Source organism: Leptodactylus fuscus, chromosome 1 (genome assembly GCF_031893055.1).
Source record: "Leptodactylus fuscus isolate aLepFus1 chromosome 1, aLepFus1.hap2, whole genome shotgun sequence".
NCBI classification, from domain to species: domain Eukaryota; kingdom Metazoa; phylum Chordata; class Amphibia; order Anura; family Leptodactylidae; genus Leptodactylus; species Leptodactylus fuscus.
The window spans coordinates 230,151,974-230,169,597 of NC_134265.1; the positions used below are offsets into that span (position 1 = coordinate 230,151,974).

The 17,624-nt window shown below is 46.1% G+C and overlaps 1 protein-coding gene across 1 annotated transcript in view; it reads left to right on the forward strand.

Moving 5' to 3' along the window:
• The window catches only part of LOC142216281 (17-beta-hydroxysteroid dehydrogenase 13-like), a 64,820-nt gene that overhangs the window by 11,932 nt on the left and 35,264 nt on the right, over positions 1-17,624 (forward strand). The window contains exons 2-4 of the mRNA XM_075284010.1: positions 482-589; positions 674-805; positions 6,324-6,430. Coding sequence (XP_075140111.1) covers positions 482-589; positions 674-805; positions 6,324-6,430 — 347 coding nt within the window. The remainder of the gene's footprint in view (positions 1-481; positions 590-673; positions 806-6,323; positions 6,431-17,624) is intronic.

Sequence of the window (17,624 nt, forward strand, 5' to 3'; positions counted from 1 at the left end):
GCGAAGATGGCATCCCAGAAGGGCCTAAAAATGGTGCACTCCCACCAGATATGGTATAAAGTGCGCTTTTCGGAACCACAGCGCCAAAATATTTCCTATTTTATATAAATAAATACAATAATATTGATTAGTGTTTACCACTAACATGAAGTACAATGTGTTTCAAAAAACAGTCTCAAATTCATTTGTGTAAGTTAGGGGGCGTTCACACTACCGTCTGTGTCCGACAGGTAGTGTCCGCTCCTAGTGTCCGCTTAAAATCTGGCACGGACATTAGGAGCGGACATTAGCTGTGTCCGTGACACTTGTCATTTATTTAAATGGCCATCGGGTGCGTTCTTTTGCACTCCGTGCCCTTCCTTCACTGTCCGCATGTAAAGATGTCCGACTTTTCAAGCGGACAGAAAAACCCTACATGAATCAGTCTAGTTTTATTATTTTAACTCCACCCATAATTGTATATGATAACATCATTTTGCAGGATGGTATAGAAGAAACGGCAGAACAATGCAGGAAACTCGGAGCTAAAGCTTTCACTTATGTAGTAGACTGCAGTAAGAAGAATGAGATTTATGCTGCCGCTGAGAAGGTTGGTATCTATCTTTAGTAGATGAAAATACAGTTCTGTTATCATGTGGTCATAAAAAAAATAATCTCTTTATCTGGATATTAGGTGAAAACAACCATTGGAGATGTGGATATCCTGATAAATAATGCAGGAGTAGTGTTTGGTGTAGAATTTTTGAACCTAGAAGATCATCAAATTGAGAAGACATTTGAAGTGAACATTCTTTCTCATTTCTGGGTCAGTATTGTATCTTTGACATGTGGAAGAATAACAGTTATACTCTGCCTTTATTTTGTTCATCGCCTAGTGTTTCAACATCCACAACAAGTGTATGCTCCTGACAGTATGCCAGTGACAGACAGGAAAATATAGCGCAACCTGAGCAAGTTCAGTTTGTGTCTTGATTTGTGTGTTCAGAATCTCCAGTATGGGCAATGAGTTCCAGAGAGCGGTGGCTACAAGAGAGAAGGTTTGGACTCCAATTGTTTTATGCTGGATCCTGGGTATGGAGAATATATTTATTATTGCTGAACTGAGAGGTTAGCAAGGAGTTTAGGGCATTAACAGTTCCCTCAAGTCACTGCGGCCTAAGCTGTTTATGGCTTTAAAGGGGCTCTACAGTGGGGCAAAAAAGTATTTAGTCAGTCACCAATAGTGCAAGTTCCACCACTTAAAAAGATGAGAGGCGTCTGTAATTTACATCATAGGTAGACCTCAACTATGAGAGGCAAAATGAGAAAACAAATCCAGAAAATCACATTGTCTGATTTTGTAAGAATTTATTTGCAAATTATGGTGGAAAATAAGTATTTGGTCAGTAACAAAATTTCATCTCAATACTTTGTTATATATCCTTTGTTGGCAATGACAGAGGTCAAACGTTTTCTGTAAGTCTTCACAAGGTTGGCACACACTGTTGTTGGTATGTTTGCCCATTCCTCCATGCAGATCTCCTCTAGAGCAGTGATGTTTTGGGGCTGTCGCTTGGCAACACGGACTTTCAACTCCCTCCAAAGGTTTTCTATAGGGTTGAGATCTGGAGACTGGCTAGGCCACTCCAGGACCTTGAAATGCTTCTTACAAAGCCACTCCTTCGTTGCCCTGGCGGTGTGCTTTGGATCATTGTCATGTTGAAAGACCCAGCCACGTTTCATCTTCAATTCCCTTGCTGATGGAAGGAGGTTTGCTCTCAAAATCTCACGATACATGGCCCCATTCATTCTTTCATGTACCCGGATCAGTCGTCCTGGCCCCTTTCCAGAGAAACAGCCCCAAAGCATGATGTTTCCACCCCCATGCTTTACAGTAGGTATGGTGTTTGATGGATGCAACTCAGTATTCTTTTTCCTCCAAACACGAAAAGTTGTGTTTCTACCAAACAGTTCCAGTTTGGTTTCATCAGACCATAGGACATTCTCCCAATACTCTTCTGGATCATCCAAATGCTCTCTAGCAAACTTCAGACGGGCCCGGACATGTACTGGCTTAAGCAGTGGGACACGTCTGGCACTGCAGGATCTGAGTCCCTGGCGGCGTAGTGTGTTACTGATGGTAGGCTTTGTTACATTGGTCCCAGCTCTCTGCAGTTCATTCACTAGGTCCCCCCGCGTGGTCCTGGGATTTTTGCTCACCGTTCTTGTGATCATTTTGACCCCACGGGGTGAGATTTTGCATGGAGCCCCAGATCGAGGGAGATTATCAGTGGTCTTGTATGTCTTGCATTTTCTAATTATTGCTCCCACAGTTGATTTCTTCAATCCAAGCTGGTTGCCTATTGCAGATTCAGTCTTCCCAGCCTGGTGCAGGGCTACAATTTTGTTTCTGGTGTCCTTTGACAGCTCTTTGGTCTTCACCATAGTGGAGTTTGGAGTCTGACTGTTTAAGGGTGTGCACAGGTGTCTTTTTATACTGATAACAAGTTTAAACAGGTGCCATTACTACAGGTAATGAGTGAAGGAAAGAGGAGACTCTTAAAGGGGCTCAATCAGCAAAATCATGCTGATAGAGCCCCGCATATGCGTGCATAGCCTTTAAAAAGGCTATTCAGGCACTGTAAAAGTTAAATCAAACTACCCCCCCCCCCCCCCCGTTTTAAAATAATAACTTAAAAAAGAATGTTCTCTACTTATGGAACGTGCACCCTGGGCGGGCATTCAGGGTGCGCCGTCTTCTTCTTCCCCGCCTCTTCTTCCTCTGACGTCTTCGGGTCCCGTCCTCCTCCGGCGCTTGCTCGCGGACACTGATAAAAAAAAAATAGCCTGGGCGCATGCGCAGTAGCACGCGACTTCTACTACGGCTACTGCGCATGCACCCAGGCTATTTTTTTTTTATCAGTGTCCGCAAGCAAGCGCTGGAGGAGGACGGGACCCGAAGACGTCAGAGGAAGAAGAGGCGGGGAAGAAGATGAAGACACACCCTGAATGCCCGCCCAGGGTGCACGTTCCGTAAGTAGATCATATTCTTTTTTAAGTTATTATTTTAAAACCGGGGGGTAGTTTCATTTAACATTTACGGTGCCTGAATAGCCTTTTTAAAGGCTATGCACGCATATGTGGGGCTCTATCTGCAGGATTTTGCTGATAGAGCCCCTTTAAAGAAGAAGTTACAGGTCTGTGAGAGCCAGAAATCTTGATTGTTTGTAGGTGACCAAATACTTATTTTCCACCATAATTTGCAAAAAAAATTCTTACAAAATCAGACAATGTGATTTTCTGGATTTGTTTTATCATTTTGTCTCTCATAGTTAAGGTCTACCTATGATGTAAATTACAGACGCCTCTCATCTTTTTAAGTGGTGGAACTTGCACTATTGGTGACTGACTAAATACTTTTTTGCCCCACTGTATCATTGGGAAAAGTCATTTTTAACTAATCACAGCCTTGCATAGCCTTTAGAAAGGCTATTCCACACCTACCTTTAGTATGTAAATTGCCTCAGTGGTTTCAGAATAAGTCCATTTTTATTCATACTGCATGCGCAGTCAGCTCTGCCTTGGCCGGATGCCTATGCAGAGTGAATTCCAGCCGGAAGACGCCGCGGGGACGCTGCACGGAGAAGACTTCTAAAGGTAAGAGAAGAACCAGCGTTGATTGGCAGAATGTATAGCATTCTGCCAATCAACGCTGGTTCTCCATCGAACATTAAACTTCGAACAGCTAGTAGTGTTCGAGTACGAGTATTTCGAATACCGTAGTATTCGATCGAACACTACTCGCTCATCTCTAGTTGTCAGGGCAGCCAAGGATGGCCTAACTATAGCCTCCAGCCTTTCATGTATATATGCCTATTAGGCCCTTTAAGTTCTAAGCAAAAAATTAAGATCATTGATATGATCACATCCCTAAAAGTCTAAACCATTAAGATATAATGTTAATGTGAGAATTGATGTTTTCCATGCTCCTCATCTCCCATCAGACAAGGAATAAAAAGTGAAAAATTATATATTGAACCAATAAAAATTGCATGCCACCTTGCCTAATAAAACAAGTATTCACACAGCTTTAGCAACAACAAAAAAAAAAAAAATCTCAGAATATAGTGACCCTAACAATTTTATTTTATTTTTATTTTTTAAAATTTTTGCCGCAAAGTGAAACCATAAAAGAAAAAACATGTAAAATATCAGAACTGCAGTTTTTATCATGCAGTCCCGCAAAATAATAAAAACTAAACAAACATCATATGTACCTTGAAATAGTACCACCTAAAATACAACTTGTCACACAAAAAGCAAGTCCCCATATGGCTACTTCAATGGAAAAATAAAAATTTATGGCTGTTGAAATATGGAGATGGAAGATCAAAAATAAATACATTGTGTATGGGAGGTGCTCTCCCTGGCAATTGTTACAGTTTTGTTAGTGAACGCTTTAAAGACTTTCGGACTATAAGACGCACTTTTTTTCCCCAAAATTTGGGGGGAAAAGAAGGGTGCGTCTTATAGTCTGAATGTGGCGCCTGGCACCCGCCGTAATAGAGAGGCGAATACCGGCAAGGGATAGACGCCGGCACAGGTGCCGGGGCCTGAGACATCGCTGCGCTCCTCTGCCCTGCATGAAGCCAGCGGCGGGAGGAGTGATGCTATTCCGCTCCTCCGTCCCCCCGCCGCTGGCTTCATGCAGGGCAGAGGAGCACAGCGATGTCTCAGGCCCCGGCGTCTATCCCGTGCCGGCATCCACCTCTCTAGTACAGCGGATGCCGGGTCAGTATCGGTGGCCCCTTCTCCCCCGGGGCTGGTCCCCACCGGCCCCGTACCTGTAAAGTTGCAGGCCGGCTCCTGCGCGGCGATATCGCAGGAGCCGACCTGTTCGGGTGAGAGCCGGGAGCCTAATGAGGCTCCCGGGCCTGTCACTGCTATATATTAGTATTGCGGCTGAGTCTATGACCAGCCGTAATACTAATAGACAGAATGTCCCATAGACGGCAATACAGTTGTATTGCCGTCTATGGGACTTGCAATCAAGTGACCGCTGGCTCAAGCCCCCGGGGGGGAATAAAGTAGTAAAAAAAAAAAAGCTTTAAAAATATATAATAAAAATATAAAATAAATAAAAGTTCTAAATCACCTCCTGTCCCTAGAATATATATATATAAAAGTAGAAAATCATATGTCATAAACCACTGGTTTTTTTTTCAATGCAAGGTGATCTAAGCAATAGATATTCCCCAAAATGGTATAACTAAAAAGTACTTCTGGCCCCACAAAAAAAAACACTCTATGCGTCCCCGTACAGCTGCAGGGTCACCTGTCAATGTGGCCTTGCAGCTGTTGCAAAACTACAACTCCCATATATTAAATATTTTACCATTTTTTGCTTCAAAATTTTTTTCCCCTATTTTCCTCCTCTAAAACCTGCGTCTTATAGTCCAAAAAATACGGTAGGTTAAAGGGGTTGTCCCATCACAAGGATCCTATCTATACTGCTTGTTAATGTGGATGTAAGACTTTTCCTAAATACACTGCTTCAGCAAAACTGCTTTGTTTGTCCACTATCTTACTTCATTCAATTCATTGTTGACACAGCCCTTGACTTATCTGCTCAAAAGTCAAGTGATGTATCTGCCTGCTGTCAGGGGGGAGGGAGGAGGGGCTAAGTGCACGGGAGCGAGCCTGTGTATCTAGCTATTCCTGTGTCTACACCACGTGACCTTCCTGCTCTCAGATAGGGGAGAGGAGCTGCTTTCATTTCTGAACGTCTTCTGTTCTCCCAGTTATCAGGTTAGCTAATTCAATTGTGTTCATTATGGCAGAGACAGGCAGTCTCTGTATGTAACACAGAATAGAGTTGCTCCTGCCTGTACTTCATAGTCCAATATTGTGCATATAGTGTTGTTTGAGGACCTTTGATGACATCACAGGCCCTTCAGCCGCCCCATAGGATCACGCTATGCGGTGGGCGGAGCTACACATTAATTTGGGAGCGGAGCTAAATGGCAGGTTGCATATGAAACCCCGCCCACCAAATGACGCAAGAAACCAGGAAGAAAGAAGATTTTACAGCAGTGAAGACTGGTGAGTATGCGACGTGGGAATACCCTTTTAATAAAGAATATTATAAAATGCTCACCAACGACCCCCTTGGGCTCGGATTGGTGGGATCCCAACACCCAGCATCCCTCATTGATGCTGTTATTTGTACAGTGTACAGAGCCCAAATTAGAAGTGACATAACATTTATCAACTGCTGTTTATTTTTGCTTTCTTGCACTGCATGCATGTACATGCTTATTAATATATATGTCCTTGTTTTCAAGATTACCAAATCTTTCTTGCCTGCAATGATGAAAAAAAATCGAGGTCACATAGCTACAGTGGCTTCTGTATGTGGTCATCTTGGCTTAACATATCTGGTAGATTATTGGTAAGTTTCATCTTTAATTTTTTAGATCCATAACACGTTTCAGTTTCCGTTTCCTGTGCAAAACAGGGGCAGGAGACGGAAACCTGCCGGCATGTTTCAAGCCCATTCATTTGAATGGCCTTGAAAAGTGTCCTGCCCTGTGCACCGCTGAGCGTTTTATGCTCTCCACGGCAAAAACGGTTCTTTTAAACCGGACACAGAGTCAGACATGCAGTATTCTGTGTCCGGTTTTAAAAAACTGGTTTTGCCGCGGAGCGCATAAAACGCTCACTGGCACTCACAGCCGGACTCAGCATGACAAGTTTCTGTCTTCTGCATGCAGAAGACGGAAACCTGAAAACGGAGTACGGGCGCAGATGTGAACGAGCCCTTAGTCTCCTTCTAACTCGGAGACATGAAGTACACTGATGTTTGAAAGTTTGTGAATAGAGATGAGCGAACACTAAAATGTTCGAGGTTCGAAATTCGATTAGAACAGCCGCTCAATGTTCGTGTGTTCGAACGAGTTTCGAACCCCATTATAGTCTATGGGGAACAGATACTCATTAAGGGGGAAACCCAAATCCGTGTCTGGAGGGTCACCAAGTCCACTAAGACAACCCAGGAAATGATGCCAACACCTCTGGAATGACACTGGGACAGCAGGGGAAGCATGTCTGGGGGCATCTAACACACCAAAGACCCTCTATTACCCCAACATCACAGCCTAACAACTACACACTTTACACACTCAATACCACCTCTCTGACAGTAGGAAAACACCTTGAAACATGTGTATTTGGCACTTGCAGTGAGGAGAGCTTGTCACCAGCAGTGAATTTGGCCCTTGTAGTAAGTTGAGGTTGGCACCAACATTTGTTTTGAAAATCAGGGTGGATTGAGCCTCTAACCAGCAGAGTTTGGGCAAATTCATGGTGGAGGGAGCCTCTAAAAACCCCAGTTTGGACCAATTCATGGTGGAGGGAGCCTCTAAAAACCCCAGTTTGGACCAATTCATGGTGGAGGGAGCCTCTAAAAAACCCAGTTTGGACCAATTCATGGTGGAGGGAGCCTCTAAACAGCCCAGTTTGGACCAATTCATGGTGGAGGGAGCCTCTAAACAGCCCAGTTTCGGCAAATTCATGGTGGAGGGAGCCTCTAACCAGCCCAGTTTGGGCAAATTCATGGTGGAGGGAGCCTCTAAAAACCCCCGTTTGGACCAATTCATGGTGGAGGGAGCCTCTAAACAGCCCAGTTTGGGCAAATTCATGGTGGAGGGAGCCTCTAACCAGCCCAGTTTGGACCAATTCATGGTGGAGGGAGCCTCTAAAAACCCCAGTTTGGACCAATTCATGGTGGAGGGAGCCTCTAAACAGCCCAGTTTGGGCAAATTCATGGTGGAGGGAGCCTCTAAAAACCCCCAGTTTGGACCAATTCATGGTGGAGGGAGCCTCTAAAAACCCCAGTTTGGACCAATTCATGGTGGAGGGAGCCTCTAAACAGCTCAGTTTGGGCAAATTCATGGTGGAGGGAGCCTCTAAAAACCCCAGTTTGGACCAATTCATGGTGGAGGGAGCCTCTAAAAACCCCAGTTTGGACCAATTCATGGTGGAGGGAGCCTCTAAAAACCCCAGTTTGGACCAATTCATGGTGGAGGGAGCCTCTAAACAGCCCAGTTTGGGCAAATTCATGGTGGAGGGAGCCTCTAAAAACCCCCAGTTTGGACCAATTCATGGTGGAGGGAGCCTCTAAAAACCCCAGTTTGGACCAATTCATGGTGGAGGGAGCCTCTAAACAGCCCAGTTTGGGCAAATTCATGGTGGAGGGAGCCTCTAAACAGCCCAGTTTGGGCAAATTCATGGTGGAGGGAGCCTCTAAAAACCCCAGTTTGGACCAATTCATGGTGGAGGGAGCCTCTAAAAACCCCAGTTTGGACCAATTCATGGTGGAGGGAGCCTCTAAAAACCCCAGTTTGGACCAATTCATGATGGAGGGAGCCTCTAAACAGCCCAGTTTGGGCAAATTCATGGTGGAGGGAGCCTCTAAACAGCCCAGTTTGGACCAATACATGGTGGAGGGAGCCTCTAAAAACCCCAGTTTGGACCAATTCATGGTGGAGGGAGCCTCTAAACAGCCCAGATTGGACCAATTCATGGTGGAGGGAGCCTCTAAAAACCCCAGTTTGGACCAATTCATGGTGGAGGGAGCCTCTAAAAACCCCAGTTTGGACCAATTCATGGTGGAGGGAGCCTCTAAAAACCCCAGTTTGGACCAATTCATGGTGGAGGGAGCCTCTAAACAGCCCAGTTTGGACCAATTCATGGTGGAGGGAGCCTCTAAAAACCCCAGTTTGGACCAATTCATGGTGGAGGGAGCCTCTAAAAACCCCAGTTTGGACCAATTCATGGTGGAGGGAGCCTCTAAACAGCCCAGTTTGGACCAATTCATGGTGGAGGGAGCCTCTAAAAACCCCAGTTTGGACCAATTCATGGTGGAGGGAGCCTCTAAAAACCCCAGTTTGGACCAATTCATGGTGGAGGGAGCCTCTAAAAACCCCAGTTTGGACCAATTCATGGTGGAGGGAGCCTCTAAACAGCCCAGTTTGGACCAATTCATGGTGGAGGGAGCCTCTAAAAACCCCAGTTTGGACCAATTCATGGTGGAGGGAGCCTCTAAACAGCCCAGTTTGGACCAATTCATGGTGGAGGGAGCCTCTAAAAACCCCAGTTTGGACCAATTCATGGTGGAGGGAGCCTCTAAAAACCCCAGTTTGGACCAATTCATGGTGGAGGGAGCCTCTAAACAGCCCAGTTTGGACCAATTCATGGTGGAGGGAGCCTCTAAAAACCCCAGTTTGGACCAATTCATGGTGGAGGGAGCCTCTAAAAACCCCAGTTTGGACCAATTCATGGTGGAGGGAGCCTCTAAAAACCCCAGTTTGGACCAATTCATGGTGGAGGGAGCCTCTAAACAGCCCAGTTTGGACCAATTCATGGTGGAGGGAGCCTCTAAAAACCCCAGTTTGGACCAATTCATGGTGGAGGGAGCCTCTAAACAGCCCAGTTTGGACCAATTCATGGTGGAGGGAGCCTCTAAAAACCCCAGTTTGGACCAATTCATGGTGGAGGGAGCCTCTAAACAGCCCAGTTTGGACCAATTCATGGTGGAGGGAGCCTCTAAAAACCCCAGTTTGGACCAATTCATGATGGAGGGAGCCTCTAAACAGCCCAGTTTGGACCAATTCATGGTGGAGAGAGCCTTTAAAAACCCCAGTTTGGACCAATTCATGGTGGAGGGAGCCTCTAAACAGGCCAGTTTGGGCAAATTCATGGTGGAGGGAGCCTCTAAAAACCCCAGTTTGGACCAATTCATGGTGGAGGGAGCCTCTAAACAGCCCAGTTTGGACCAATTCATGGTGGAGGGAGCCTCTAAAAACCCCAGTTTGGACCAATTCATGGTGGAGGGAGCCTCTAAAAACCCCAGTTTGGACCAATTCATGATGGAGGGAGCCTCTAAACAGCCCAGTTTGGACCAATTCATGGTGGAGAGAGCCTCTAAAAACCCCAGTTTGGACCAATTCATGGTGGAGGGAGCCTCTAAACAGCCCAGTTTGGACCAATTCATGGTGGAGGGAGCCTCTAAAAACCCCAGTTTGGACCAATTCATGGTGGAGGGAGCCGCTAAACAGCCCAGTTTGGACCAATTCATGGTGGAGGGAGCCTCTAACCAGCAGAGTTGGTCGAAATCAGGGTGGAGGGAGCCTCTAACCAGCAGAGTTGTGGGAAAGCAGGGTGGAGGGAGCCTCTAACCAGCAGAGTTGGGGGAAATCAGGGTGGAGGGAGCCTAGTATTAGCAGAATTGTGCAACGCTTATGGTGGATGAGTATGAGGATGCGGAGGAATTGGAGAGGTTGAGTACAGACATGGAGTTTCATGTTGGGGTGCTTTACACAGGTGGGCACAAAAATGACGGCTCTACCCAGTGGTGGTTCATTTTTATCAAAGTGAGCCGGTCGGCACTCTCAGCTGACAGACGGGTGCGCTTGTCAGTGATGATGCCACCGGCTGCACTGAACACCCTCTCAGATAGGACGCTGGCGGCAGGACAGGACAGCACCTCCAAGGCATATAGGGCAAGTTCAAGCCACAGGTCCAACTTCGACACCCAATACGTGTAGGGCGCAGAGGGGTCGGAGAGGACAGGGCTGTGGTCGGAAAGGTATTCCCGCAACATGCGCCTATACTTCTCACGCCTGGTGACACTAGGACCCTCCGTGGCGGCACTTTGGCGAGGGGGTGCCATCAAGGTGTCCCAGACCTTAGACAGTGTGCCCCTCGTTTGTGTGGACCGGTGAGAACTTGGTTGCCTACTGGAGGAACTGCCCTCCCTGCCGCCAACGTCACATGCTGGAAACATCTCCATCATATTCTGCACCAATTGCCTGTGGCAAGCATTGATGCGATTGGCCCTCCCCTCTACCGGAATAAAAGACGAGATGTTGTTTTTATACCGGGGGTCAAGGATAGCAAAGATCCAGTACTGGTTGTCCTCCATGATTTTGACAATACGCTTGTCGGTTGTAAAGCACCCCAACATGAACTCAGCCATGTCTGCCACAGTGTTAGTTGGCATGACTCCTCTGGCCCCACCGGAAAGTTCAATCTCCATTTCCTCCTCATCCTCCATGTCTACCCATCCGCGCTGCAACAATGGGACGATTCGAAGTTGCCCGGAAGCCTCCTGTATCACCATCACATCATCGGACAACTCTTCTTCCTCCTCCTCCTCCATTAAACGCAGTGAAGCGGACAGATGTGTGGACCTACTCTCCAGCTGTGACGGATCGGATGCTATCCCTAACTCCTCTGTGTGATCTGAGTTATCCCTGATGTCAATCAGGGATTCTCTCAGAACACACAAGAGCGGGATTGTAAGGCTCACCATCGCATCCTCAGAGCTCACCCTCCTTGTGGACTCCTCAAAGACCCGTAGGATGTCACAAAGGTCTCTCATCCATGGCCACTCATGGATGTGAAACTGAGGCAGCTGACTTAGTGGCACCCTAGGGTTTTGTAGCTGGTATTCCATCAAAGGTCTCTGCTGCTCAACCACTCTATTCAACATCTGAAACGTTGAGTTCCAGCGTGTGGGGACGTCGCACAAAAGCCGGTGTTGTGGCACATGCAGGCGTTGCTGGAGAGATTTTAAGCTAGCAGCGGTTACTGTCGACTTGCGAAAGTGGGCGCACATGCGCCGCACTTTCACCAGTAGCTCTGGAACATTGGGGTAGCTCTTTAGGAAACGTTGCACCACTAGGTTGAAGACGTGGGCCAGGCATGGAACATGTTGGAGTCCGGCAAGCTCCAGAGCTGCTACCAGGTTCCGGCCGTTATCACAAACGACCATGCCTGGGCCCAGGTGCAGCGGCTCAAACCATATTGCCGTCTCATCGAGGAGGGCATCCCTCACCTCGGAGGCAGTGTGCTGTCTGTCCCCCAAGCTGATCAGCTTCAGCACAGCCTGCTGACGTCTACCAACGCCAGTGCTGCAACGTTTCCAACTCGTAGCTGGGGTCAATCTAACAGCGGAGGAGGAGGCGGTGGCGGAGGAGGAGGCGGTGGCGGAGGAGGAGGCGGTAGAGGAGGAGGAGGAGGGGGGTGTTCTTCTCGTGTCCCTGCCAGGAATGTTAGGCGGGGAGACGAGGTACACCGGGCCAGTTTGGGAAGCAGTCCCAGCCTCAACTACATTCACCCAGTGTGCCGTCAGTGAAATGTAGCGTCCCTGTCCGCATGCACTTGTCCACGCGTCGGTGGTCAAGTGGACCTTTGTGCAAAGCGCGGAACTAAGGGCCCGCCTGATGTTGAGTGACACGTGCTGGTGCAAGGCGGGGACGGCACACCGGGAGAAGTAGTGACGGCTAGGGACGGCATAGCGAGGTGCCGCAGTTGCCATCAGGTCCAGGAAGGCGGGAGTTTCAACAAGCCGGAACGCCAACATCTCCTGGGCCAGCAGTTTAGCGATGTTGGCGTTCAAGGCTTGCGCGTGTGGGTGGTTAGCAGTGTATTTCTGCCGCCGCTCCAATGTCTGAGAGATGGTGGGTTGTTGTAAAGAAGCGCCTGATGGTGCCTTTGATGGTGCAGGAGAAGGAGATAAGACAGGAACAGGGGAGGATGAGGGAGAAGTCAATAAAGTGGCGGAGGCAGATGAAGTGGTGTCCTGGCTCGTCCTCTGGAGTGCATCGCCAGCACAGTCAGCAGTGGCAGAGGCAGAGGCAGTGGCAGAGGCAGTGGCAGTGGCGTGAACGGCAGGCGGCCTTTGTCCTGCCGTTGCTGCCTGCCACTGATTCCAGTGCTTGGATTCCAAATGACGGCGCATTGAAGTGGTGGACAGGTTGCTCTTCTCAGAGCCCCTAATCAATTTCGAGAGGCAAATTGTGCAGACAACACTATATCTGTCCTCGGCGCATTCCTTGAAAAAACTCCACACCTTCGAGAAACGTGCCCTCGAGGTGGGAGTTTTTCGGGGCTGGGTACGAACTGGAACATCTTGGGAGATTCCGGGTGTGGCCTGGCTTCGCCTAAGCTGCTGACCTCTGCCTCTGCCTCTAGCTACCCTTTTTGGTGCTGCACTTGCCTCAACATCCACACTACTTTCCCCGCTTGACATCCCCCCTGTCCAGGTCGGGTCAGTGTCCTCATCATCCACCACTTCCTCTTCCAACTCCTGTCTCATCTCCTCCTCCCGCACAATGCGCCGGTCAACTGGATGCCCTGACGGCAACTGCGTCACATCATCGTCGATGAGGGTGGGTTGCTGGTCATCCACCACCAAATCGAACGGAGATGGAGGAGACTCTAGTGTTTGAGCATCTGGACACAGATGCTCCTCTGTTAGGTTCGTGGAATCGTGACGTGGAGAGGCAGGTTGAGGGACAATGAAAGGAGCGGAGAACAGCTCTGGGGAGCAGGGACAGTTGGGGTTATTGTTCTGTGAAGCTTGGGAATTTTGGGAGGAAGGAGGACAAGACTGTTGGGTAATAGGAGGAGAGGAGGCAGAGTCTGACTGGCTGCTGGACAATGTGCTGTAAGCGTTCTCTGACAGCCATTGCAAGACCTGTTCCTGGTTCTCGGGCCTACTAATTTTTGTACCCTGCAGTTTAGTTAATGTGGCAAGCAACCCTGGCACTGTGGAGTGGCGCAATGCTTGCTGCCCCACAGGAGTAGGCACGGGACGCCCTGTGGCTTCACTGCTACCTTGCTCTCCAGAACCATTCCCCCGACCTCGCCCACGGCCTCGTCCACGTCCCTTTCCGGGAGCCTTGCGCATTTTTAATTCCCAGTTAGAAATTGGCACTATATACCAGTAGCAAAAATTGTGGGTGCACGTAACCCCAATATATTCTTTGAATTCCCAGTCAGACAAGGGCACTATATACCAGTAGTAAAAATTGTGGGTGCACGTAACCCCAATATATTCTTTGAATTACCAGTCAGAAACTGGCACTGTATACCAGTAGTAAAAATTGTGGGTGCACGTAACCCCAATATATTCTTTGAATTCCCAGTCAGACAATGGCACTATATACCAGTAGCAAGAAATGAGGGTATTTATAACCCCAATATATTCTTTGAATTCCCAGTCAGACAATGGCACTGTATACCAGTAGTAAAAATTGTGGGTGCACGTAACCCCAATATATTCTTTGAATTACCAGTCAGAAACTGGCACTATATGGCAGTAGCAAGAAATGAGGGTATTTGTAACCCCAATATATTCTTTGAATTCCCAGTCAGAAACTGGCACTGTATACCAGTAGTAAAAATTGTGGGTGCACGTAACCCCAATATATTCTTTGAATTACCAGTCAGAAACTGGCACTATATGGCAGTAGCAAGAAATGAGGGTATTTGTAACCCCAATATATTCTTTGAATTCCCAGTCAGAAACTGGCACTGTATACCAGTAGTAAAAATTGTGGGTGCACGTAACCCCAATATATTCCTTGAATTCCCAGTCAGACAATGGCACTATATACCAGTAGTAAAAATTGTGGGTGCACGTAACCCCAATATATTCTTTGAATTCCCAGTCAGAAACTGGCACTGTATACCAGTAGTAAAAATTGTGGATGCACGTAATCCCAATATATTCTTTGAATTCCCAGTCAGACAATGGCACTATATACCAGTAGCAAGAAATGAGGGTATTTATAACCCCAATATATTCTTTGAATTCCCAGTCAGACAATGGCACTGTATACCAGTAGTAAAAATTGTGGGTGCACGTAACCCCAATATATTCTTTGAATTACCAGTCAGAAACTGGCACTATATGGCAGTAGCAAGAAATGAGGGTATTTGTAACCCCAATATATTCTTTGAATTCCCAGTCAGAAACTGGCACTGTATACCAGTAGTAAAAATTGTGGGTGCACGTAACCCCAATATATTCTTTGAATTACCAGTCAGAAACTGGCACTATATGGCAGTAGCAAGAAATGAGGGTATTTGTAACCCCAATATATTCTTTGAATTCCCAGTCAGAAACTGGCACTGTATACCAGTAGTAAAAATTGTGGGTGCACGTAACCCCAATATATTCCTTGAATTCCCAGTCAGACAATGGCACTATATACCAGTAGTAAAAATTGTGGGTGCACGTAACCCCAATATATTCTTTGAATTCCCAGTCAGAAACTGGCACTGTATACCAGTAGTAAAAATTGTGGGTGCACGTAACCCCAATATATTCTTTGAATTCCCAGTCAGACAATGGCACTATATACCAGTAGCAAGAAATGAGGGTATTTATAACCCCAATATATTCTTTGAATTCCCAGTCAGACAATGGCACTGTATACCAGTAGTAAAAATTGTGGGTGCACGTAACCCCAATATATTCTTTGAATTCCCAGTCAGAAACTGGCACTATATGGCAGTAGCAAGAAATGAGGGTATTTATAACCCCAATATATTCTTTGAATTCCCAGTCAGACAATGGCACTGTATACCAGTAGTAAAAATTGTGGGTGCACGTAACCCCAATATATTCTTTGAATTACCAGTCAGAAACTGGCACTATATGGCAGTAGCAAGAAATGAGGGTATTTGTAACCCCAATATATTCTTTGAATTCCCAGTCAGAAACTGGCACTGTATACCAGTAGTAAAAATTGTGGGTGCACGTAACCCCAATATATTCTTTGAATTACCAGTCAGAAACTGGCACTATATGGCAGTAGCAAGAAATGAGGGTATTTGTAACCCCAATATATTCTTTGAATTCCCAGTCAGAAACTGGCACTGTATACCAGTAGTAAAAATTGTGGGTGCACGTAACCCCAATATATTCTTTGAATTACCAGTCAGAAACTGGCACTATATGGCAGTAGCAAGAAATGAGGGTATTTGTAACCCCAATATATTCTTTGAATTCCCAGTCAGAAACTGGCACTGTATACCAGTAGTAAAAATTGTGGGTGCACGTAACCCCAATATATTCTTTGAATTACCAGTCAGAAACTGGCACTATATGGCAGTAGCAAGAAATGAGGGTATTTGTAACCCCAATATATTCTTTGAATTCCCAGTCAGAAACTGGCACTGTATACCAGTAGTAAAAATTGTGGGTGCACGTAACCCCAATATATTCTTTGAATTCCCAGTCAGACAATGGCACTATATACCAGTAGTAAAAATTGTGGGTGCACGTAACCCCAATATATTCTTTGAATTCCCAGTCAGAAACTGGCACTGTATACCAGTAGTAAAAATTGTGGGTGCACGTAACCCCAATATATTCTTTGAATTCCCAGTCAGACAATGGCACTATATACCAGTAGCAAGAAATGAGGGTATTTATAACCCCAATATATTCTTTGAATTCCCAGTCAGACAATGGCACTGTATACCAGTAGTAAAAATTGTGGGTGCACGTAACCCCAATATATTCTTTGAATTCCCAGTAAGACAATGGCACTATATACCAGTAGCAAGAAATGAGGGTATTTATAACCCCAATATATTCTTTGAATTCCCAGTCAGACAATGGCACTGTATACCAGTAGTAAAAATTGTGGGTGCACGTAACCCCAATATATTCTTTGAATTCCCAGTCAGAAACTGGCACTATATGGCAGTAGCAAGAAATGAGGGTATTTATAACCCCAATATAGTCTTTGAATTCCCAGTCAGACAATGGCACTGTATACCAGTAGTAAAAATTGTGGGTGCACGTAACCCCAATATATTCTTTGAATTACCAGTCAGAAACTGGCACTATATGGCAGTAGCAAGAAATGAGGGTATTTGTAACCCCAATATATTCTTTGAATTCCCAGTCAGAAACTGGCACTGTATACCAGTAGTAAAAATTGTGGGTGCACGTAACCCCAATATATTCTTTGAATTACCAGTCAGAAACTGGCACTATATGGCAGTAGCAAGAAATGAGGGTATTTGTAACCCCAATATATTCTTTGAATTCCCAGTCAGAAACTGGCACTGTATACCAGTAGTAAAAATTGTGGGTGCACGTAACCCCAATATATTCTTTGAATTCCCAGTCAGACAATGGCACTATATACCAGTAGTAAAAATTGTGGGTGCACGTAACCCCAATATATTCTTTGAATTCCCAGTCAGACAATGGCACTGTATACCAGTAGTAAAAATTGTGGGTGCACGTAACCCCAATATATTCTTTGAATTACCAGTCAGAAACTGGCACTGTATACCAGTAGTAAAAATTGTGGGTGCACGTAACCCCAATATATTCTTTGAATTACCAGTCAGAAACTGGCACTATATGGCAGTAGCAAGAAATGAGGGTATTTGTAACCCCAATATATTCTTTGAATTCCCAGTCAGAAACTGGCACTGTATACCAGTAGTAAAAATTGTGGGTGCACGTAACCCCAATATATTCTTTGAATTCCCAGTCAGACAATGGCACTATATACCAGTAGCAAGAAATGAGGGTATTTATAACCCCAATATATTCTTTGAATTCCCAGTCAGACAATGGCACTGTATACCAGTAGTAAAAATTGTGGGTGCACGTAACCCCAATATATTCTTTGAATTCCCAGTGAGACAATGGCACTATATACCAGTAGCAAGAAATGAGGGTATTTATAACCCCAATATATTCTTTGAATTCCCAGTCAGACAATGGCACTATATACCAGTAGTAAAAATTGTGGGTGCACGTAACC